Genomic DNA, 25,993 nt, shown 5'->3' with positions numbered 1-25,993 from the left:
AGGGAGATTTCTTTCTGCACAGAAGTAAAACTCGGCAGGACATTTGTTTTGTTACTAAAATTAAGAAAGAAATCAGTCCTCATTTGTGACCATCAATGTCGGGTAATATTGTAACGCATATTGTAATGGGTTCAACCAGGCTGGAGGAGAACTATGAGATCGCCGAGGGCGTGTGCATCCCCCGCTCTACGCTGTACCTCCACTACCTGGACTTCTGTGAGAAGAACGACACACAGCCTGTCAACGCCGCTAGCTTCGGAAAGGTACGTCAACGAAATCTAACCCTGTTCTATATACATCCACACATGAGAAACCATAAACTGTTCATAAGGAAGAGAATATATGGATGTACATACATCACGCTCGCATAATACATTTGCTTCCCAAACATATGAAAATATTTAGCTAATAAGGAAGAGAATATATGGATGTCAACCTCTTTATTATGAGGAACACAACGTTTCGGAGTATATGCTTACTCCTTCATCAGGTGAAGGAATGCCATAGGGCAGAGCATATATATGTACATGTAAGGACAACACAATTAATAAGATAACAAAAGGTGGAAAATAACAAAAGGTACAAGCTAACAAAGGAAGCCAACATATGATTGGCACTGATAGGTAATTAGTAATAGACAATGGAAGCCAACACTTAAGTGATCATAGATAAGTAATATACTCTGAAACGTTGTGTTCCTCATAATAAAGAAGTTGACATCCATATATTCTCTTCTGTATGTGTATCACTTCTAAATGCCTTTCAAAGACCTCATAGACTGTTCGTTGTGTAGAAGCACATTTAGGTTGTGACAAGTACATCCTATCTTCGCGAGGCAAGAGAGTTGACTGACTATAAAAGTTCAGTTTCCACACTTGCCGAACTAGGCTGGTATTATGGAGTTACATTTTGTCTGGACTAACGAGCCTATGCATAGTCCAATCAAAATCGCGCACCGAAATCGAAATGCTGTTCGTAAACTGTCGTGCAGATTTCGATCGATTGCAGGATTTGCAAAGCATGTGCACCGCCAACTCGTTGTCAGCAGATATTTTCCAAATTCTTTCATGTTTTTAATCAAGGTGCACATGTGATTTGATGCATTTCGCGATGTAAGACCCGTTTTATCACAATATAGATCTTGATTATCGATCAGATCGTCCTGACTGGGCGTAACCATTTTGTGTGAAGCAACCGCAAGTGATACGAGAGGTGGAATCTGATTGGTCCATAGGAGAGGCTTAGAAGGGACATAACTGGTAATAGCCACTGGTGGCGCTACGATCGAGCTCAGTAATTCCAGCCTAGTTCGGGAAGGGTGGAAACTGGACTTCAGGAAGTCAGTTAACCCTCTTGCCTCGGGGAGATGAGTACATCCCAAATGTGTGTAAAGATAACGGAATAAAAGACTAAATCCTTATATGGATTACAACCTCTGTATGATACTGTGATAGCGACCTTTCGGTATAGATACTTACACTTTTGTCAAGCAAGACAGCGATATAAGGATCTATACTAAAATGTCGCTGTATCAGTATAATAAAGAAGGTTTTATCCATAAACAACTGTCTACTTTGTTACCCGTTGACTTCTTAGAAATGTCTATCAAATAATACAGATAACGAGCCCCGTTGTTATCTGAGAGGTTTGTTGTCAGATTGAATAATAGGGATTTAAACCACGTAATGTGGCTGTGAAATTCATATAAATGTACCTCAAAAATCGTGAATGAGTTTTAAAATCCTTCACCCTGATGTTAATTAAGCACGCAATGTTTGTATACATAATGTCTTAACTTGTTCTATGTATATGGGGGCGGTCAGGTAGCCTAGTGGTTAAAGCGTTCGCTCGTCACGCCGAAGACCCGGGTTCGATTCCCGACATGGGTACAATGTGTGAGGCCCATTTCTGGTGTCCCCCGCCGTGATATTGCTGGAATATTGCTAAAAGCGGCGTAAAAAAATACTCACTCACTCTATGTACATGTATCTAATGATAATCATATATTGTACTCCTGTTCCACCGTGAGTAAATAAATGAATCTGAATCTGAATGCGACACAATACTTTACACAAACACCAAATACCGAGATCATTACATACGCCAGTTGAAAAGTTTATCAAAGGGTCATTAATATTTATGTATTCGTAAGATATTTTGTTACAGTAAATAATGTTGCTTATTCCATATTCGCCAAAGTCAAAATATAAAATATTGACAAAAATATAATAAACACGTGTTTAAAGCATGGACAGATTATTACTTCGGTGATTAGACACAAAAAACATCAATATTTCAAAGTTAACTCAGTGGAGTGAGAAATTATTCTTATCTCTAACTAAGAACATGTCAAATATGAATTTAAATAAATTATACACAACTTTAGACCCCTCATCTTTGAAAAATAAATGATTGTAGTACACTGAGAAATTTACATAAATATTCAGATACATATCGTTGTCTTAAAAATATTTGCATAAAGATAACAGTTTTAATAAGGACATATTAACAACGTCATCTTCTAATTTATTAATACTTAATGAAACGATTGTATCAATGTTAAGAGACATACACTGCCGTGCAAAAGAAAGTATGCACTTGCAAATTCGATTTGACCAGAAAAATGTAAACGTCACCTCAACGTTACAAGGCTGAAAACAGTGACCGAAAGCCTTCAAACTCAAGGCCCGAAACACAACAGTTTATAGACAGGTAGACAATGAAACCCCTTTAATGCGGACAGCACCTCTTCGGTTGAAAACGTTCGGATTAAATGTCCGGATTAACGATAATAGGGACCGATATGGGAATTGATATGTCTTCAATTGCATAATTATATATGTCACTATATGGCTGAAATATTGCCGATGTGACATTGAATTTTAACTCACTCACTCACTCACTCATAATTATATATTCCGAACATTAATTATCCTGTAAACGCGGATTCCGGACTAAAAGTGACCGATCTAACGAGGTTACAGTCCCATGGAAAGGGCCGGGGCAGTGGTATGTATGAGGTAATAAAAAAATGATTGGATTTCAGATAATACGCCAGCAGTTTCCCCAGATCACAACGCGAAGACTCGGCACGCGAGGCCAATCCAAGTAGGTACACAGTTTAAAATGTTATTTTCATGCTTTATGTGTTATGTATTTATTATGTGAGAGGGATTGAAATGAATCAGAACATATGCTTTCAACCACGTCGCAGTCTTCTCATTGGTGACGCACACACATACCACACACACACACACATGCACACCACACACGCACATGCACACCACACACGCACACGCACACACACATGCACACCACACACGCACACACATACCACACACACGCACGCACACACCACACGCACACACGCACACACACACACACGCGCGCGCGCGCGCGTACACACACACACACACACACACGCATAAAGTCTCAATTTGTATATGCTTCGCATTGTAAATCAATTATGAGACGCTCTTCCTCATGCAGATATCGCGCATCACGATTGTCGTGCCTTCGTCTTTCCTTGTTTCCCAGTGACACGCTCCATTTCGCAATAACATCAATTAAAAAGCCTCGCTGCTTGGTTTTGAAAAAACGGCATTTTGAATCAAAATTCCATAATCAATAAGATTCATCGTCGCTCAATCATATTTAGGTTAGGTGGGGTGAAATGAAATGGGGTTTAACGTCGCTTTTAAGATTATTGCATTAATATAGCGACGTTCATGTACATGCAGTAGTCTGTTAATGGGCGTGGCCCATTTTGTTTGTTTTATTGTTAACATAAACGCAACAATATTTGCTTAGTTAGTCAATTAAATACCACGGAATCACATGCTAGTTATGTAGTACACTATGACCGGTTATTCACGTGGGTGAACGGTACATTTGTAAGAGTCTTCAAACATGTATGTAGTTATAGAGTAGCGCGCTCAATGTTTTACTATTTTTTTTAAATAATATGACAAAGAAAAGGTTAAAACGAATCTAAATTGTTTACAATCTCTTTTTGCCATTACATTTTGTAATGTTCAAAAGAAGACAAACTTTAAATACTCGTTCTGATATTATCTGTATTATGGAATCGTTCTGTAGACAAAATACGGCGCTTCTAGCCACAATTTAAATTTGATATATGTATGCGTTCGCGTGACGCATTATCAAACATTTTACTTACCCGTGAAGATCCAGGTTAGAAAAGGTCTTCAGCAACCCATGCTTGTCGCAAGAGACGACTAACGGTATCCGGTGGTCAGGCTCTGATGCATGACTGATGCATGTCATCGTATCCTAAATGGTTCGATCAATGCCCATGATGTCAATCACTGGATTCACTGGCCAGAATCGGTTATTTACAGATTTCCGTCATATAGCGGAAATATTGTTGGGTGCGGGTAAAACAACATTTAACTAATACTTCACCTTCTACTACAACAATAGCTACTACTAATACTAATACTATTACTATTACAGTATTATGTTGTCATCCCTTGCAGGTATCATTACTATGGTATCGGTGTACGTGAAAGTTCCCAGTACTTTGAGGTCATGTACTCGGCCAAAGCAGCACAGGGGTGAGTAGTATTAGCTGCAGCTAGTACCAGGCTGACTCAGTAGTCTTGTCATTACCAGCACACGCTATCCATCACGGTAGCCGTTCTCCCAGTACCAGGCTGACTCAGTAGTCTTGTCATTACCAGCACACTCTATCCATCACGGTAGCCGTTCTCCCAGTACCAGGCTGACTCAGTAGTCTTGTCATTACCAGCACACTCTATCCATCACAGTAGCCGTTCTCCCAGTACCAGGCTGACTCAGTAGTCTTGTCATTACCAGCACACTCTATCCATCACAGTAGCCGTTCTCCCAGTACCAGGCTGACTCAGTAGTCTTGTCATTACCAGCACACGCTATCCATCACAGTAGCCGTTCTCCCAGTACCAGGCTGACTCAGTAGTCTTGGCATTACCAGCACACTCTATCCATCACGGTAGACGTTCTCCAAGTACCAGGCTGACTCAGTAGTCTTGTCATTACCAGCACACACTATCCACCACGGTAGACGTTCTCCAAGTACCAGGCTGACTCAGTAGTCTTGGCATTACCAGCACACTCTATCCATCACGGTAGCCGTTCTCAAAGTACCAGGCTGACTCAGTAGTCTTGTCATTACCAGCACACGCTATCCATCACAGTAGCCGTTCTCCCAGTACCAGGCTGACTCAGTAGTCTTGTCATTACCAGCACACGCTATCCATCACGGTAGCCGTTCTCCCAGTACCAGGCTGACTCAGTAGTCTTGTCATTACCAGCACACGCTATCCATCACAGTAGCCGTTCTCCCAGTACCAGGCTGACTCAGTAGTCTTGGCATTACCAGCACACTCTATCCATCACGGTAGACGTTCTCCAAGTACCAGGCTGACTCAGTAGTCTTGTCATTACCAGCACACTCTATCCATCACGGTAGACGTTCTCCAAGTACCAGGCTGACTCAGTAGTCTTGTCATTACCAGCACACACTATCCACCACGGTAGACGTTCTCCAAGTACCAGGCTCACTCAGTAGTCTTGGCATTACCAGCACACTCTATCCATCACGGTAGCCGTTCTCAAAGTACCAGGCTGACTCAGTAGTCTTGTCATTACCAGCACACGCTATCCATCACAGTAGCCGTTCTCCCAGTACCAGGCTGACTCAGTAGTCTTGTCATTACCAGCACACGCTATCCATCACGGTAGACGTTCTCCCAGTACCAGGCTGACTCAGTAGTCTTGGCATTACCAGCACACTCTATCCATCACGGTAGACGTTCTCCCAGTACCAGGCTGACTCAGTAGTCTTGTCATTACCAGCACACGCTATCCATCACGGTAGACGTTCTCCCAGTACAAGGTTGCCTCAGTAGTCTTGTCATTACCAGCACACGCTATCCATCACGGTAGCCGTTCTCCAAGTACCAGGCTGACTCAGTAGTCTTGTCATTACCAGCACACGCTATCCATCACGGTAGCCGTTCTCCCAGTACCAGGCTGACTCAGTAGTCTTGTCATTACCAGCACACGCTATCCATCACGGTAGCCGTTCTCCCAGTACCAGGCTGACTCAGTAGTCTTGTCATTACCAGCACACGCTATCCATCACGGTAGACGTTCTCCCAGTACCAGGCTGACTCAGTAGTCTTGTCATTACCAGCACACTCTATCCATCACGGTAGACGTTCTCCCAGTACCAGGCTGACTCAGTAGTCTTGGCATTACCAGCACACGCTATCCATCACGGTAGACGTTCTCCCAGTACAAGGTTGCCTCAGTAGTCTTGTCATTACCAGCACACGCTATCCATCACGGTAGCCGTTCTCCAAGTACCAGGCTGACTCAGTAGTCTTGTCATTACCAGCACACGCTATCCATCACGGTAGCCGTTCTCCCAGTACCAGGCTGACTCAGTAGTCTTGTCATTACCAGCACACGCTATCCATCACGGTAGCCGTTCTCCCAGTACCAGGCTGACTCAGTAGTCTTGTCATTACCAGCACACGCTATCCATCACGGTAGACGTTCTCCCAGTACCAGGCTGACTCAGTAGTCTTGTCATTACCAGCACACACTATCCATCACGGTAGACGTTCTCCCAGTACAAGGCTGACTCAGTAGTCTTGTCATTACCAGCACACTCTATCCATCACGGTAGACGTTCTCCCAGTACAAGGTTGCCTCAGTAGTCTTGTCATTACCAGCACACGCTATCCATCACGATAGCCGTTCTCCAAGTACAAGGCTGACTCAGTAGTCTTGTCATTACCAGCACACACTATCCATCACGGTAGCCGTTCTCCCAGTACCAGGCTGACTCAGTAGTCTTGTCATTACCAGCACACGCTATCCATCACAGTAGCCGTTCTCCCAGTACCAGGCTGACTCAGTAGTCTTGGCATTACCAGCACACTCTATCCATCACGGTAGACGTTCTCCAAGTACCAGGCTGACTCAGTAGTCTTGTCATTACCAGCACACTCTATCCATCACGGTAGACGTTCTCCAAGTACCAGGCTGACTCAGTAGTCTTGTCATTACCAGCACACACTATCCACCACGGTAGACGTTCTCCAAGTACCAGGCTCACTCAGTAGTCTTGGCATTACCAGCACACTCTATCCATCACGGTAGCCGTTCTCAAAGTACCAGGCTGACTCAGTAGTCTTGTCATTACCAGCACACGCTATCCATCACAGTAGCCGTTCTCCCAGTACCAGGCTGACTCAGTAGTCTTGTCATTACCAGCACACGCTATCCATCACGGTAGACGTTCTCCCAGTACCAGGCTGACTCAGTAGTCTTGGCATTACCAGCACACTCTATCCATCACGGTAGACGTTCTCCCAGTACCAGGCTGACTCAGTAGTCTTGTCATTACCAGCACACGCTATCCATCACGGTAGACGTTCTCCCAGTACAAGGTTGCCTCAGTAGTCTTGTCATTACCAGCACACGCTATCCATCACGGTAGCCGTTCTCCAAGTACCAGGCTGACTCAGTAGTCTTGTCATTACCAGCACACGCTATCCATCACGGTAGCCGTTCTCCCAGTACCAGGCTGACTCAGTAGTCTTGTCATTACCAGCACACGCTATCCATCACGGTAGCCGTTCTCCCAGTACCAGGCTGACTCAGTAGTCTTGTCATTACCAGCACACGCTATCCATCACGGTAGACGTTCTCCCAGTACCAGGCTGACTCAGTAGTCTTGTCATTACCAGCACACACTATCCATCACGGTAGACGTTCTCCCAGTACAAGGCTGACTCAGTAGTCTTGTCATTACCAGCACACTCTATCCATCACGGTAGACGTTCTCCCAGTACAAGGTTGCCTCAGTAGTCTTGTCATTACCAGCACACGCTATCCATCACGATAGCCGTTCTCCCAGTACAAGGCTGACTCAGTAGTCTTGTCATTACCAGCACACACTATCCATCACGGTAGACGTACTCCCAGTACCCAGACTGAGTGTTGTTGCTGCAGCTGATGGCGACTAACGTTATCCGAAAGTTCACCAGCTGATTTACTGTTATAGTATCGTAATTGTTATATAGTTGCATGCAAGAAGACAATTCAACATTATTTGTACAAAAAGAACTGATGTAAATTTCCATAGCGTTTGGTGCCATGATTGTATGGTATGTATGTATTGTATGATTGAAATGTCAATATTTTAGTTTTGTATGAACGTCGAAACAATATATACGCCTACTGTTTTATCTTAAACACTTGACATAAGTTAACATAATTAAGGTGTGAACTACTGTGTATCAACAGTAATGATAGTTTTCCTGTTTTCACAGAGCGGGCGACAACAAGAAAGACGGATCTAAACAGGTGATTCATTTTAACACATATACCATTGTCCATCTACTGATGTGGTGTAATCTATTGTAACAAATATACCATGTTTATCTACTGATGTGGCGTAATATATTGTAGTGCATATCCCATGTCTATCTACTGACGTGGTGTAATACTTATAGTTATGGTGTCTTAGGTTGCCGTCTTGGACTTTTACTGGCGGTATACGGGCTCATGTGGGGTCAGTAGGTCCTTTCTCTGATTGGTCAATCGCACTTTCCGACCTTCTGAACTGTAATACATATACCATGAGGCATAATATATTATTGTACCATATATATCTACTGATGTGGTGTAAAACTATTTTACTAGACCTTGACAAAAAATATTATGCTGTGAAATATTGCCCAACACAGATTGAAGTTTCAAGTTTCTTTGTATGAAATTACTATATCTCGAGAGCTAGAGATATGCTTCATTGGACTTTACAGATTTCCTTGAAGCTGTATGCTCAATCATTACCTTATTAGCCTATAACAAAAGACCACATATGGTATGAGTACTTGAATAAGAATATTCGAAAATCAGGTATATCCTGAACTGTAAAATGCTGTGTGGAGATTGTACAGACGCTTACAATGGAGAATATAAACGCTTCTACCACTATGTCACTTGAAACTCACGAAGCTGAAAATCGGAAAACACCAATACCAATACCAATATAACTAAATTACAAATGATTCAATGCCATTGGATTAGCTTACCAAGAAATTAGTTTTACGTTTATGCTCCCATTGACATACAATGCTTGGCTGATACGAGAGAGGGCGGGGCTCATTATTGCGCTGAACGATGTCACTATTTTTGAAACGTTGTTTTAAGTTGGTTTTATTTTATAGATTGAAATAAGCAGTCTGTAACCTTAGTATTTACATAATTATATATACGAATTAACGTGGACATCTTTTATTGAAGTCAATTCTTTAGTAATGGGTGCGTGGTATCTGTCTGTGTGTATCTTGTCTATAGACATTGGCTGTGTATATCAGATGGTGGCGTACTCTCCGAGGTCCAAGCTAGGTTGTGGTAGCAGTCTGTGTGTATCTTGTCTATTGTCACTGGCTATGTAGTGTATATCAGATAGTGACGTACTCCCCGAGGTCCAAGCTAGGTTGTGGTAGCAGTCTGTGTGTATCTTGTCTATAGTCACTGGCTGTGTAGTGTATATCAGATAGTGTCGTACTCCCCGAGGTCGAAGCTAGGTTGTGGTTGCAGTCTGTGTGTATCTTGTCTATAGTCACTGGCTGTGTAGTGTATATGAGATAGTGTCGTACTCCCCGAGGTCCAAGCTAGGTTGTGGTAGCAGTCTGTGTGTATCTTGTCTATAGTCACTGGCTGTGTAGTGTATATCAGATAGTGTTGTACTGCCCGAGGTCGAAGCTAGGTTGTGGTTGCAGTCTGTGTGTATCTTGTCTATAGTCACTGGCTGTGTAATGTATATGAGATAGTGTCGTACTCCCCGAGGTCGAAGCTAGGTTGTGGTTGCAGTCTGTGTGTATCTTGTCTATAGTCACTGGCTGTGTAGTGTATATGAGATAGTGTCGTACTCCCCGAGGTCCAAGCTAGGTTGTGGTAGCAGTCTGTGTGTATCTTGTCTATAGTCACTGGCTGTGTAAATCAGATGGTGGCGTACTCCCCGAGGTTCAAGCTTGGTTTTGGTAGCTGTCTGTATGTATCTTGTCTTAGGCATTGGCTGTGTAGTGTTTATCAGATGGTGTCGTACTGCCCGAGGTCCAAGCTAGGTTGTGGTATCTGCCTGTGTGCATCTTGTCTATAGTCACTGGCTGTGTAAATCAGATGGTGGCGTACTCTCCGAGGTCCAAGCTAGGTTGTGGTAGCAGTCTGTGTTTGTCTTGTCTATAGTCACTGGATGTGTATATCAGATGGTTGCGTACTCCCCGAGGTCCAAGCTTGGTTGTGGTAGCAGTCTGTGTGTATCTTGTATATAGTCACTGGCTGTGTAGTGTATATCAGATGGTGGCGCACTCCCCGAGGTACAAGCTAGGTTGCGGTAGCTGCCTGTGTTTGTCTTGTCTATAGTCATTGGCTATGTATATCAGATGGTGGCGTACTCTCCGAGGTCCAAGCTTGGCACTCTGCTTCCCGACTTCCCCGACATAAAAGACGTCAAGATCCCACCTAACATCGATGAATCCAAGGTAAAGATATCTACATGCATGTCATGCGTGTCATGCATTATCACATAAGTACACATTATTTTACCTGGAAACCTTCTGTTATATTGTTCTGTGTCTACAGATTCTTACAAAGATACCACGCTCTGCTTAACACACATTCCAGGGAAGTCCGACTCGTCGTGTAAAATCCGATTGGCTTGTCTATAAACCATCATTTTAGCATGTTTATCTATTTATAAGTTAATGATTATCCTCATGTTTTAAACAACGTTCAAGTTTCTCATATATATATATATATATATATATATAAACACATACTTGAAACTTGCACCAGGCTCAGTATCTATTGTTACACTTTCGGGGTAATTATTTTATGATCCAAAACTGGCTGATGCATGTCATCAAATCCCTATTGCGATATTCATGATGTCTGATTATTTACAGACCGCCGCCATAGTGCTGGAATATTGTTGAGAGGGCATTAAACAAAATACAAACACACATGATTATGTATTAGGATGTACATGTCAGTATCGTACAATGATGTTGCCGTTGTTGCTGTTGCAGGTGGTGACGTTCCTGATGATGTACCGCACACACTGTCAGAGGATACTCGACACTGTCATCAGAGCAAACTTTGAAGAGGTGGGTTTCTAATACAGTAAACTACGGTTATAACGAACTCAAAGGGACCACTAACTTTAGTTCGTTATAACCGTAGTTCGTTATAGGCATATATACAGTATAACAATAGCCAATAGTCGGGTCAAAAAATCTGTTCGTTATATCCGTCAGTTCGTTATAAGAGTGTTCGATATAAACGTACTTTACTGTACCATTGAAACTGCTTTATTCAGTGATCATCTATCTCGACTGTAAATATAACATATTTTCTTTATTGCCAGGTCTGATTTTGTTAAATATGTAATACCCTCGATGTTCTATTCACTGTTGCAATACAGTCAGTCCGTTCTCTACCAATAACTCGTTGAAATAACGACGTGTCATATCACAGTTATGCAGGTTATTGACGCGTATCACTATTGTGGCACAACAGATCAAAAATAACATAGGGCTACAGTGCATGTAAATAATGTGTATATGTACATACAGTAAACTACGTTTATAAGGAACACACGTATAACGAACTGACGGATATAACGAACTAAAAGTAGTGGTCTCGTTGAGTTATAACTGTAGTTTACTGCATAAGAAAGCGTATGCTGTAGACATTAGGTACAAGAGTTACACAAATACAGAGATATTAAAGTTACCGGGATGACTTAAATTGTTTTTAAGTACAATTGCAAAAGTTAGATTTTTAAGTTTACTAACTGTTTGGCTTAAGAAGATTAAACGGAACTTTAGTATATTTGGATTTAGTAAAGTATGCTCGCAGATATCTAGTACGTTCGTCAATGAAAACGTACAAACCAAGATATTGTGGAATTCATTCCATTTATTATTACCACGTGGACAGCTTGCCTCATACACTGGTGCTACCAGACAAATGGTCCTTCTTGGGCCTAACCTTGTATTCGAAAAAATCACCCGGTAGGAGTTATTGATGTGTCTTATACCAATGATCTACTCATGTTTTGTGATGAAAAACAGTTTAATTAACTATTTTTACCATCTCACAGTGGCTTCCACGGGAGATATGTATGAAAAACTGTTCGCAGGTCTTATTCCCACCTTCTGTTACCATGACGTTATAACTACGCACAACTAATATGCCTGCCACTATAACTGGTTAAGTGTACCCTTTAACAATCAAGGCTCTAGTTTTTACTGTTTACAAACTGAACAGCTGGAAGAATGATCTTGGATGTCAAATACAATCTCACACTGGTGTCTTTTGATACCAAACATAAGTGTTTAAAACCCCTCACATATTTGATATCAATAGGCACACGGGTAAGATTCTCTCCATAAAAAATATATTGAATGCTTTTAGCAATAGTCCAGCAATATCACGGCAGGGAACACCAGAAATGGGCTACCAATATCGGGATTCGAACCCGGGACTTCGACGTGGCGAGCGAACGCTTTAACCACTAGGCTACCCGACCGCCCCCATAAACGTTTAAAGCTCCTCGCGTTCACATATTTGGTATCAATATGCATTCGGGTGAGATTCTCTTTATAAAAAATCAACTATATATTGACTGCTCCTTGTTGCAGGTGCAGAGCTTCTTGCTCCACTTCTGGCAGGGGATGCCAGCCCACATGGTACCCATCCTGGACTGTCAGTCTATCGTCATGCTGGTGGGCGTGTGTGACTCCATCCTATACAAGGCTATAGCCAGCGTCCTCATGCCAACGGTATTACAGGCACTGCCAGACAGGTACAACATCGATGTGTGACACTGATACTCTCATCGTCAGACGCTTCGTTACAGTAAACTACGTTTATAACGAACACGTTTATAACGAACTGACCAATAAACGAAATGTATATATATATATATATATATATATATATATATATATATATATATATATATGTGTGTGTGTGTGTGTGTGTGTGTGTGTGTGTGTGTGTGTGTGTGTGTGTGTGTATATATATGCTTATAACGATCAACGATTATCACGAGTTTAAATTAGTGGTCACTTTGTGTTCGTTATAACCGTAGTTTTACTGTATGACATTTACAATGTACAATGTATTCACAATGTACAACATATTTTCACAACCTACTGCAATCATGTACGAATGGTGACTGATAAATGTTTACTCATAAATCTTCGTAATAGTGAATTCTTATAGTGGCCATTTTACGATGTCAAAGAGGTAGATGCACACAAACAACTTGATATGTCGCTGTGATAAGTCGGTGAAATAAGCAGGGGAAATTACCTTGTGACCTTTGAAAAATGGACATACAGTAAACTACGGTTATAACGAGCTCAAAGGGACCACTTATTTTAGTTCGTAATAACCGCAGTTCGTTATAAGCATATATATGCAGCATATATACAACTTATTGCCAGGACTAAGAAATATGTTCGGTCAGGTCGTTTAAGCGTGTTCGTTATAAACGTAGTTTACTGTACTCGAGGAACGTGCTTTATTACACAATGCTTTCTATGTGTGGCTTTGAACTTGTCAATCAAGACTGGTATGTCCTCAGAAAGCAACCATAGTGAAAGCTGTAATGTATAACATGAATGATTCCAATTGAAAACTTCTTTTAACACACATGTATTTTCAGTAAAATACATGTGTGTCATTTTCCAATTTTAGTGCCGATCAAATTCTGATTATTAAATATTCTGATATAATGTGAATTTTCATGATTGAACATCTTATCATTCTAAAAAAGTGATGATAAAAGGCACATACAATGTACACGCCCTTCCTATGAAACGCTTTAAATAGTCGATGGCCTGATGGCAAGTGTTCTTCAACATAGCCACTTTCTTAGCCAATGTGTTCCCCTTTCTTGGTTAATAATGGTAACTAAAGACAAGCAGAGTCTTCAGACACGTTAACGGGCACTTTCATAGCAGAGGTCAGTACGTGTATCCTGTCTGTGTTTCAGTCTGACCCAGGTGATCCGAAGGTTTGCCCGTCAGCTAGACGAGTGGCTGAAGCAGGCTTTGGACACACTTCCAGACTGTCTACAAAGAACAAAATTTGACCGTACGTATTCAACTCGCTTTCACGCATATCTGTTGCTCCTGTAGTATATCTCTGCAAAAAGGAGACTCGATTGAACAAATCCGACTATATCATGGTCATATGTTTATGAATCACCACCAAACAGTGATTATAACAGGTGTTCGCGAACAGCTGAGCGTATCCTGACCCACAAACACATGCAAAGGCGAGTCAATTGTTCACCTGAGAAAACGGGGGAACAGAAGGTACAAATCATTCGGACATCAGTCTTGTCACTGATGCGTCAAATGTTCACCACATGTCTACCATAAACATTTTGAAAGCTTTACTTCGTCCTTGAATGTTGTAACCTTGATCAAACAACAGGAGTCGTATGACGCTCTTTGAAGTCTTGGTAGAAAGACTATGTTCCATTGTACCTCAAAAGTTGTGAAATGTAGACACCGAGGTCTTGAGCTGCAGGAACATTACCAGACATGAAGGGAAAGTTAACTGTTGTAAAGGAGTCATCCTTCTTGTCATAATTCTGATCTTATTTAAACGCTACCCATTCAACATTTAAACTTTATTCTGACCATGAGGCACAGTTAGCAATATTCCAGCTGCATCAAGGCTAGGGGGATAGTAGCTTGAGCACTCATCACATAGTTGTACGTGTCAACAACTCGACCCTTATACTTGGAGTCTTGCAAAACCCCTTTGGTATTGGTCCTAGTGATTGATTGATTGAGTATGGTTTTACGCCGCTTTTAGCAAAATTCCAGCAGGCGGGGACACCAGAAATGGGTTTCACTCACCGAACCCGGGTCTTCGGCATGACGAGCGAACGCTTTAACCACTAGGCTACACGGCCGCCCCTGGCCCTAGTGGGAAATTGTATGAACGTTGCTCAAAGCCACTGTCTGTCATAGTCGAGCTATATAACGTAGTATTAAAGATAATAATAAGATTAAACGAATGGTGGTCAGATAAACAAGGATATTTCAGACTGAGCAACGATCCACTGAGTGTCCGAGTCTGACCTTCCGATAAAGTTGAGTAGTCGACTTCACCGTCAAAAATAGCTATGGAATACTGAAGGTTCAAACAGACACCAGACTTTTGTACGCCACAGTGCCACACATTATACATCCAACATGTCTTTCCTCCAGTGGCGAGGCGGTTCGCCCAGGTGTTGAGGCGCCAGACGTCCTTGAACCACCTGTGCCAGGCTGCCCGCAGCGTCATCCACAGCTCCGACATTACGCTACAGATGCTGGATGACTGGCTTAGCGTGGACCTCAGCAGCATCGTCAAGCAAACCCTCTACACCATGGACCACTACTCGGAGAGAGAGCATGAAACGATTTTCAATTGTAGGTTGACCATATTAACAGATTCTCATTCATCATTGGTTGGTTTAAGGATCTCACCACCTTAAAAATCCAGTATCAAGATTGTTCACCACTGAGCCTTAAAATCACACTTACGACTTAAACGTTATAAAACTTGACCTTCCTCTCACATTTCACGAAATGCTGAATGAAAAATAGACAATTTGAAATGTTGTTTTTCCTTGCCATGATGTGTGTGGCGATATTTTGATTCGATGTGTGTGCCTACGTCCAGATGAGATGTGTGTGACTACGTCTACATGTTATGTGTGTGGCGACGTTTAGATGTGATGTGAGTGGCGACGTCTAGATGTGATGTGAGTGGCGACGTCTAGATGTGATGAGTGGCGATGTCTAGATGTGATGTGTGTGGCGATGTCTAGATGTGATGTGAGTGGCGACGTCTTGATGTGATGTGTGTGGCGATGTCTAGATGTAATGTGGGTGGCGTAGCCTAGATGTGATGTGTGTGGCGATGTCTAGATGTGATGTGTGTGGCGACGTCTAGATGTGATGTGTGTGGCGACGTCTAGATGTGATGTGTGTGGCGACGTCTAGATGTGATGTGTGTGGCGATGTCTAGATGTCATATGTGTGGCGATGTCTAGATGTGTTGTGTGTGGCGATGTCTTGATGTGTTGTGTGTGACGATGTCTAGATGTGGTGTTATGGCGATGTCTCGATGTGATGAGTGTAGCGATGTCATTATGCCATGTATATTGTGTTCTGCAGTGTGCACAGAGTTCGAGCGTCTCCTAGAAGAGCAGGCCCCGATTGAGTCTTACATTGAGTGGCTAGACAGCATGGTGGACCGCTGTGTCATACAGGTGAGCACACATCAGAATAACCCTCTAGCATACATGAATCGCAGGCGTTCAAGTGTGTCTAATGGCGTTGACCTCGAGATTGCCGTCAAGATGTCTCAACACTTACAGGGGGCACGGGTGGCCCAGTCGTCTAAGGCGCCGCGATTCGCTGTGCAGAGTTGCGTCCCTTGGGCACGCCAGAAACCTATGATTGTGGGTTCGAATCCTGGTTCACCCCTATCATGTTTCTAGGTTTGTCAGCACCATACCCGTACTTGTGGGTTTCAGCGAAGTGGTAAACGTCTGAGACCTGCATCACTTCGTGCCTTCCTCCCACATTAAGCTGACACGCCGTGATGTAACCAGAATAATGTTAAAAGCAGCGTTAAACCCAATTCACTCACTCACTCACTTCAACACTTACTGAGTTTCACTCACCTTGTTGCGCTAACAAGGAAGGGGACTCATGAATACATTTTGGACTTCGGCCAAGACGATCTTTTTCCAATGTTTCTTCTGCTTGTTTACCAGGCAATATGTGTTTAATATCGGACTGTTCCCTGGATCTATAATCTAGGTATCTGCCTTGACGGAAGTGTACTTTAACCATCATTCATAAACATCCTTGAAAACATAAACAGACACCTGATCATACATTCACAGTCACTGAAAGCCTTATGTTGTGTCAAACTCCCTGGCCTAACACATATATCCCACGTTGACCTTACACTTACCTCACACTCTGACATAATACATACCTCACCTCTGGCCTGACTCATATATCCTTCTCTAACATAACTCATATATCCTTCTCTGACATTACTCAAATATTCTTCTCTGACAAAACTCATATATCCTATTCTGACATAACTCATACATCCTTCTCTGACATAACTCAAATATTCTTCTCTGACATAACTCTGACATAACTCATATATCCTATTCTGACATAACTCATATATCCGTCTCTGACATATAGAGAATAAAAGTTGATAAAAGTAGAAAAATTCCGAGGCTTGCCGAGGATTTTTGCCACTTTTATCAACGAGTGTTGATATATTTGATATCAAAAGACACGAGGGTGAGATTTTATTTATCATCCAACATCATTCTTCCAACTTTTTCAATTTGTAGACAGTAATTAGCAGTGTCTTCAGTGTTGAAAGTACTGCTAACAGCTTCAGTAGCAGAGCCATAAGTGATGTCATTTGATTATGACGTCATGGTAACAGTGACGTCACAATGGTCTGCAAAGCATTGTGATGTAATTTCTTTGCAGCGATATCTACAGTGTAGATATCGCTTGATCTAATCCAAGCGATATCTCCTGTGGGAGCCAGTTTTGGATGATAAAACTCATATATCCTATTCTGACCCTTGTTACAGCCCAGTCTGAAGAAAGCGGGGACGATGCGTCGACTGGCCCGACAGTTCCTGCTGATGTGGTCGTGCTTCGGGACCCGAGTCATCCGAGACATGACACTACACAGCTCGCCAAGCTTCGGTACGTTCCGTGTAGAGCTTAGACTATATATCGTGCAACCTATTTGAACGCATTGTCGAGTGGTGTGTTACGTTGCTGGAGTGAGTGAGTGAGTGAGGTTTTACGCCGCTTTTAGCAATATTCCAGCAATATCACGGCAGGGGACTCCAGAAATGGGCTTCACACTACGTTGCTGGATACAGCACGAGTAAATTCCTAGCATTGACAAGTGTTTTCTGCAATAGATTATGCCAATCGCTTTGCACGTGTTTTCTACTTTGATTCGCCCTTTTGGTGTAATAACTATTTTTGGTTATTTCTTGAAACTGTATCGAATGATATCGTTCTTAAATATTTATATGAACTAATTAATTTTGTCGTCGTCGTCATCGTCGTCATCATCATCATCATCATCATCATCATCATTACCATTATTATTATTATTATTATTATTATTGAAAGGCTCCTTCCATCTCCTGCACCTGATGTTTGACGACTATGTGATGTACCTAGTGGAAAACCTTTACTGTCAAGAGCGAGCTAACGACTTCCTGCGAGCCATCAAGGGAGAGAACTCAGACAGTAAGCACAACGTTTATTTCGTATTGTCCTCCTATAGAAAATGCACGATGACGTCGGACATCGTTTGTGTTTGAATTGTTTAGTTGAAAATTGTGAACGAGTTGTAGAATATCCTTACATGTTGCAATTTGCTTTTATACTGGTTACCAGTTTGATTTAGTACACATATAAGGACAGGTTAAAAAGTAAATTATACACAATGAAACATTCATAAAGGAAACATTTAGATAAAAACAATCCAAAAATCGCTTATTCCTCTTTGAAAGGACATATATATAACTTAAACCGTCTGCAAAATGTAAAAATGTTGAGATTGTTTAAATGAACGCTCCTATTAGTTAACATTTCTTGAATGCGGAATAGACTGTTGTGGAATGATCTCAGACGTAGCCTTGCACTACGTTATATTGAATGCATAATCTACCTTCCAGATCCAATTGAGGATATCATTCTTCCAGATCCAAGTGTCATCAAGGACAGCTTGTTATCACCTGCTGACACGGCAACCTTGACCCCTACGATACAGGAACGAGGCTCTGTCATTACCAATGCACGCAATATCATGAGTCACATGACAGGTAAGGTTACAGGTCCAACATTCAGAGCTTCCCTGTTGAGAGGTGACTTCCTTAAAGAGTATGTTTGCGCTTCCATCTTAAAAGTTCAATATCGCTTGACAATGGACAGTTTCAGTGAACCAGGAAGGTAATGTGGTTTACAATAACAGCTATTGGCCCACGTTTGTCATATTGATTGATATATTCATATATTCTTTGTAAAACAGCATACGATGACGCTAGTGGAGTGACGTCATCGTCGTGCAGCGAGAGACTGACCAATCAGAACAAGGTGACGCCAGACTCGCCCCGGTCTCGACATCCAAACTCTATGGCACAGGGGTACGTACATATCTGCTTCATAACGTCATACACCAACAAAACGAGAACCTGCCTATGGGATGCTTCATCAATTAACGGCGGTAGGGTAGCCTAGTGGTTAAAGCGTTCTCTCGTCCGAAGACCCCCGGGTTCGATTCCCAACATGGGTACAATGTATGAAGCCCATTTCTGATGTCCCCGCCGTGATATTGCTGGAACATTGCCAAAAGCGGCGTAAAACCATACACACTCACTCACTCACGCATCAGTTAAAGATCTGAATATATCTCAAAAGGGAATAAAGGACGGTTATGTTCCTTTTAGCTTGGATATCCCCCAAAAAACATCTGTCTCAGATTCGGTGGGATAGTTTTGTATGCATCACGGAAGTGTACACATGTATTCATCCACATCTGTATCTCATTATAAGGGCATATGACATTATATCTATCATAATTGTTTAACAGTCATCGTTCATAATAAATATGATGCAAAACTCGTTCCCTTTACATTTCAAATTGATGTCCCTCTTTAAATAATCGCTGAAGCTCGGGACAGGTAAAATTATTTCACTCGGGACATACACATGATAGGAAAAGGGAAGCTCGTTTACTATCATATAAGTACAACTTTATTTTCCGTATGGGGCTAGTCTACGTTTTGTAACTTTTGTAAACTAGATCACAAAAGCGAATGAGTGAGTATGATTTTACGCTGCTTTTAGAAATATTCCAGCAATATCGCGGAAACTAAGAATGGGCTTCACACATTGTACCCATGTCGGAAATCGAACCCGGGTCTTCGGCGTGATGAGCGAATGCTTCAACCACTAGGCTACCCTAGATCATAAGATGACTGATAGTGGATTAGACGAGAGTTGAATGTATCAAATTTTGAATTATTGATAGGCTCGAGCACTTATTAGGCTTGAGGCTTTGGAGAACCCTTTTTTCAATTATACATCTTCGATCACACCCTGAACATTCCCTAATATCATCACCCATCAATCTTTTCAGAAAGGATATGCAAGTTGACGAAGATTTTCATGATGCCATGTCTTTTCGTTGCAGCAATAACCAAGGGGTGTTCCAGTCATGTACTTCCTACAGCGCCCCCTATAGTCAAGGTCACACGAAAACTACGCATGCGCATCCCGGAGGTCAAGTGCAATACAACTATGATGTCACTTCCGGACAGGTTTGTACTGACGTCACCTGTTCTGATGCCGATGATGTACTCTACAGTAAAGATGATTGAGCATATAATGTTTTACGGATGTACGTGAAAGGTCCGTTTCTGATGATGTCCCTACTGTGATATTGCTGGAATATTACTAAAAGCAGCGTAAATCAATACGACCCGTCCCACTCACAGCAAAACTTCATTCACTCGTAAATCACGGGGAAACGGACTTATCGATATTTCTGGATAAAAAGAGAGTGGACAAAATCTGGCTGTTTGTATTAATGATACTTAGTATACATCAACACATTCGGCTTAACATCTCTGTCTATTTTCCTGAAAGACACATACAATTGCTTGTTTACAGATGCCTGGTCAGCTGACAGACGACACCGGAAGACAGGTCGCCATGTCACAGTCCGCCATGCGCAGTGGAGGTATCGGCACGGACTGGTCACTAAGCAACCATCCGCGGCAACAAACATCAATGAACGAAAATGTTCCCCCTCTGATTAAGATGTGAGTGCCTTGATGTATCTTATATATTTCGGGGAAGTGAGTCGTCTATACACCCGGATTACAGGATGCAGAATTTCGTTCCTTAGCAGGGCCTGGATACGATGGCTGCGGGTTGTAATCTCATATTTACGCCGACAATTAATTCATCAGGATCAATCCGTGCTCTTGCATCACTGATGCCTTCCTACAACATTGTTTGTTTGTTTGTTTGTTTGTTGTTTCACGCCACTCCTCTATCATTGAGCTGACATGCGTAATATAATTCTCAACCATGATACTGAATAACGCTTGATTCTGATTGGATAAGAAAGGCCTCCTTTTTTCCAATTGATACCTCTGTCAAATTAAACCTTTTCATACAAACACCTTGCGTATGATAGTTGTTTGCTGTTTAACGCCGCACTCAGCAATAATCAAACTATATGACGGCGGTCTGTAAATTAATCGAGTCTGGACCAGACAATCAAGTGATTGACATCATGAGCATCGATCTACGCAACTGGGATGCGATGACATGCATCAACCAAGTCAGAAAGCCTGACTACCCGATCCTTACGACAAGCATAGTCGCCTTTTACGACAAGCACGGGTTGCCGAAGACCTATTCTTCCCCAGATCTTCACGGGTCCCTTGCGTATGAAAACATCGATCTGTCACCATCCTACGAAGCGGTGCATTCAACAATGGCTGCTGATAACGCATTGGAATAGTGTATGTGTATATCAGAACAACAGCGTATCACACATGATGAAATAAATTTCAAACAAATAGTTACCTAAACAAACATAAACCATCGATCACAAAAATAGGCAGTCTCTCTCCAACTACAAGACACTCCCCGGGGTGTCTCCGTTGGCATTGGTTGTGCCAGTATGCTCAATTTCGCCTGTCAATCACCCGGTTAATGTTGAACATCATTATCAGTTTATTTCTTCATTTTCAGGAACGAAACCCACGGCTACACTTCCCCATTTCCCCCATCCATCCGACAATCAGGCATGGAGTGCGGGGGCTACAACTACGACAACGTGGGGAAGCCCGCACCACAGACAACTCCCGACAACAGCGCCTACGGTTACCATGGATACTCACCTGTCGGGGATTTTTATAACTTCACGGATCCGAACTCCAAGCGAAAATTAGAAGAAGACACGTTCTTTCGATCGTATAAGAGACAGACAAAAGACTTTTATTATGAAAATATTCCTGGAGGTTTTGCACAGATGTAATTAATATGACAGCGTGTGAGTGAGTTATTTATTTCAAACCAGTGCTATAAGTATGTTTGGTGTTGCGAGGATGTTCAATGTGATGAATTTTGCATTCTGTGTGGGGACCTTGCTATGCACTTGTCCTTAACGCTTTTCCCATTGTCCCATGCGTTCGATATCTACAAACCACTATTAAAACCTACGTGAAAATTCCTATTTTCAGTCAGGCGTTAATTAGGTGATCGTGCGGGCATCTGAGATCTACCAAAGGGCACGATTTGTTTTTGACGCCACCTATATCCGGTTGGAATGTATTAAATGATTCTTATTATTTATTTAGGTGGGTTATCTGTCGATAACAATAGCCTAGGTTTCACCGCTCACCTTTTCTTCATGATGGTGCGATGAGCTGAACATGTGCCAAAGTCGTTTAATGAAATATCATGTATGTATTTATCATCTACACGAGATTTCTTTGATTGTTGTCTTCTTGCTTGCGAATGGTTTACCATTAAGCTTCGGGAAACCCCAATACAGGCCAAGTCAGAGAAATGTTTGATATTCGGTGTTTTCACTAAATCTGTCTCAGCGATAAGACTGTCCGAATCTGTTGACCTAAATTCATCATAAGAGGAAAAAACTGAAACAATTTAAATGTCAATTTTTTTTTTGTCAGTGACATATCTTTCTGTATTTATGAAACACTCAAACATTGGACTCGACTTCCAAATAAATACTCCCGTTTCGTTATTGTTTTTCCTTTCGAAATTTTTATATGGTATTTTTTCTATTTTGGACCACAAGGTCTTGAAACAAAATGAGCCATGTTTTGAGGAAATCTGACATATAGAGTACCCCTGTGAGCCAGGTACCCTATGTGCCATAGGAAAGGACAACGCTCGACGTGCACGATTCCGGCACCCATGTCTTGTTTGTTTATAGAGGTATAAACGTATCAACTTGTGTGTGTAATTCCCCATGGTGTAGCGGATTCGCCGAATTTGACGTATATACCTCCATTAGCGAAACAAAACATATTGAAGTCGATTCTTGTAAATACATAGGTCAACAATATCTTTACAGATTGATTTTTAAATCATTAACACAAAAGAATAGCGAGGAACAATACAGAACAGTGAATCGTGTGAATTACTGTAACACAAGCCCTCCATTCTATCATCAGCCAATCAGGACAATGTTCTTAGTTTTCCGGCTTATGGAAGCATAAACGCAATAATTAAGTGCTTGGCTAGCCAGTTTCATACCTCGAAATCTCTTGTATTCATTACTCTCTGCCTACGACTCATGTAAGCGGACATTTATGAATCCAGTGTGAGTTTCCCTGGGAACGGTCTGGATTTACAAAGTTTCATTTTTATCTAGTACGATAATCATAACGTTAAATCGCTTATTGAAGATGTTCTGTCATCATAACGCTCATCGTGTATACATTTCAAACAGAGTTTGTACATTATGCTGACACAGCACAGTCTAGTCCAGTCGATTGCTTTTTTGGAGTCTTACCTAACGGCCCTATAAAGCGAATATTACTTTGCATGGACACGTAAACATCTGTGTGTGTGCTTGGGTTCCGCCTCCAGGGACTTTGCTGACAGTTTCTGTACTAACAGACGTTTTCATTATGCATGAGGAAATCGTGGATCATGTTTTAATCGATTCTTGTATGGTACCAGTCGCAGAGATCTCTGTACTGCCGTTTATGATTAAATTCATTTTGAATCTTACTGCGTGTGTTGGATTATTTTAGACGTGTTACATATATCAGTATACTTCTTATATATTTCATTGACCATATATATATGACCGCCTCCGTGGTCAAGTGGTAGAGCGTCCGCCCGGAGAGCGGAAGGTCCGGGGTTCGATCCACGGACGCGTCATACCAAAAGACGTTAAAAGATGGTTCTTGTTGTTACCCTGCCTGGCGCTCGGCAATAAGGGGCTAAATCAAGGACTGGTCGGCTCGGAGTCAGTATACTGTGTCTGAGTGGGGTATTCATGTTAAACTGCGGCACGGTATCTCAGGGGGCAAGCACTATAAATCGGCATCAGTCCGGACTAGTACAAGCAGCCACACACATATGTGCATGCACGTCGCTATAAGTGCAATATCATTCAACACCATTTCACCTCACCTCATATATATAGCTATAACCATTGCATATATTTCGACCGCGTCACTCATGCAATGCAGCGGTCAGCAATACGACAGTTGTATAATGACGGACTGCAATTAATCAGGGGCAATATTCTCAAAGCTTCCCAGAACTTTCTTAAGCCTTAACAATTCTTAAATCCACAAAGAAATCTTTGTTTTCCTAGCAACAAACCGCCGATGGTAAATAGGTCGTCTGTCAATACTTTTCACGTTCGCATTTTCAACACAGAAGAGACGTGTTTCGTTGTTATTTATAGATAAGGGAATCCCCAAAACGTCACTCGATAGTTAAGAAAATTCTTAGTCCAAATTGTATAGACCAAGATGCACCGGGTTGGACTTAGAAACATCTTACATATTATACGAATACTTTGCTAAGAATCATGCTTAGACTGTTTGTGAATTGATACTTGTTTCTGGTACACCTTAAGGACTGTCAGCGCCACCGACCTATCACCGACCCAACCCCTACTGACAGAATCACCTGATAATCTTACTTCTGTACACAAATACACAAATTTAACACTGCACATAACTTGTATTACATGGCCCTATTCTCCAACAAATTAAAGTAGTTTCGCAGCAACCATACAATACATCAGGAACAGCTCGGTGCTTTAACCAAAACCAATAACCTAGAATAGAATAACCAAACTAGAAGCACAAGTGAAAGATGCGCACATAAAATATACCAAAATTAATCTTGTCTGACATTATAAGCAAAAGTGGCACACAAGTCAATAATATTGAAGAGAACACAAAATATATTAAGACGTACTGTATTTGACCATGGTTCCTGTGTAGCGTCTTCAAGTTGTCTCTAAGCTTCCCTGGAGTACAAACCCTTATCTGATTTCTCCAGTTTGCCTCTGGGGCTCTAGAAGTGTCTCAACGTGTTTATAAAAAAAATTGCGTCCATGGAATCCAAATTCTCGAAATGAACAGCTCTCGTTAAAAAGTTAACAGACATCCATAACGTTTCTCTAAACTCTGACCTCTTCTAAACTTGAATGGCACAAAAACACTCTATGCTCACATAAAAGAAACAGATAATGCTAGTTAAGGTGAAATGGAGTTTAACCTCACGTTGGGATTATTGCACATATTTAGCGACGTGGGTACACATTGGTGCACGTGTGTGTGTGTGGCAACTTGTACTAGTACGGACTAGAGCTAGCCCTCTGAGATACTACCCCGCAGTAAAACATAAATACTCCACTCAGAGAGTCTTTGTTCAACCCCTTAATGCCGAGTGGCAGGCACGGTAACAATAAGTACCATCTTTTAACGTTTTTTTTATATGACGCGGCATATTTCTCCACATAACAGTTAACCCTGTCAGCCATTCCTTGAGTATTCCTTTCATCTTAGGTTCTCATACAGTGAAGACATGCTGTCAATATCTTCTTGATCGTTTCTGCAGAATTTCTTTCCGAGATGAAACATGTTCCTCTTCTGAATGTCATAAAGAGTCATGTTGGTGATGCACAATCTACTAAACAACAAATTGATTCTTGGGCAACATCATTTGATCTTTTGGATCTTCAGGGATTGGTGCGTTGCTCCGACATACTATTATTAGACGTAGGATCCAACAAGCGAATGGAACTT

General features: G+C 41.8%; 1 protein-coding gene across 2 annotated transcripts in view; it reads left to right on the top strand.

Moving 5' to 3' along the window:
* LOC139477115 (transcription factor RFX4-like) overlaps positions 1-23,917 on the top strand; it is a 37,970-nt gene extending 14,053 nt beyond the window's left edge. The window contains exons 4-20 of one of the 2 annotated variants that reach the window (XM_071259661.1): positions 140-263; positions 3,047-3,108; positions 4,500-4,577; positions 8,349-8,382; positions 10,470-10,568; positions 11,115-11,192; positions 12,732-12,895; positions 14,093-14,193; positions 15,324-15,527; positions 16,278-16,372; positions 17,738-17,855; positions 18,297-18,416; positions 18,875-18,994; positions 19,201-19,315; positions 20,365-20,491; positions 20,844-20,995; positions 21,939-23,917. In XM_071259661.1, the coding sequence (XP_071115762.1) occupies positions 140-263; positions 3,047-3,108; positions 4,500-4,577; positions 8,349-8,382; positions 10,470-10,568; positions 11,115-11,192; positions 12,732-12,895; positions 14,093-14,193; positions 15,324-15,527; positions 16,278-16,372; positions 17,738-17,855; positions 18,297-18,416; positions 18,875-18,994; positions 19,201-19,315; positions 20,365-20,491; positions 20,844-20,995; positions 21,939-22,224 (2,077 nt within the window). In that variant the 3' untranslated portion in view covers positions 22,225-23,917. Of the gene's footprint in view, positions 1-139; positions 264-3,046; positions 3,109-4,499; positions 4,578-8,348; positions 8,383-10,469; positions 10,569-11,114; positions 11,193-12,731; positions 12,896-14,092; positions 14,194-15,323; positions 15,528-16,277; positions 16,373-17,737; positions 17,856-18,296; positions 18,417-18,847; positions 18,995-19,200; positions 19,316-20,364; positions 20,492-20,843; positions 20,996-21,938 lie in introns of both variants that reach the window. The other variant, XM_071259660.1, reaches the window with a different exon arrangement.
* Positions 23,918-25,993: the final 2,076 nt, after the last annotated feature.

The sequence above is a fragment of the Haliotis cracherodii genome, unplaced genomic scaffold (genome assembly GCF_022045235.1).
Source record: "Haliotis cracherodii isolate W230 unplaced genomic scaffold, xgHalCrac1.p SCAF_31, whole genome shotgun sequence".
NCBI classification, from domain to species: Eukaryota; Metazoa; Mollusca; class Gastropoda; order Lepetellida; family Haliotidae; genus Haliotis; species Haliotis cracherodii.
Note: the sequence above shows the minus strand (reverse complement) of the source record. Positions and strands in the feature narration are given on the sequence as shown.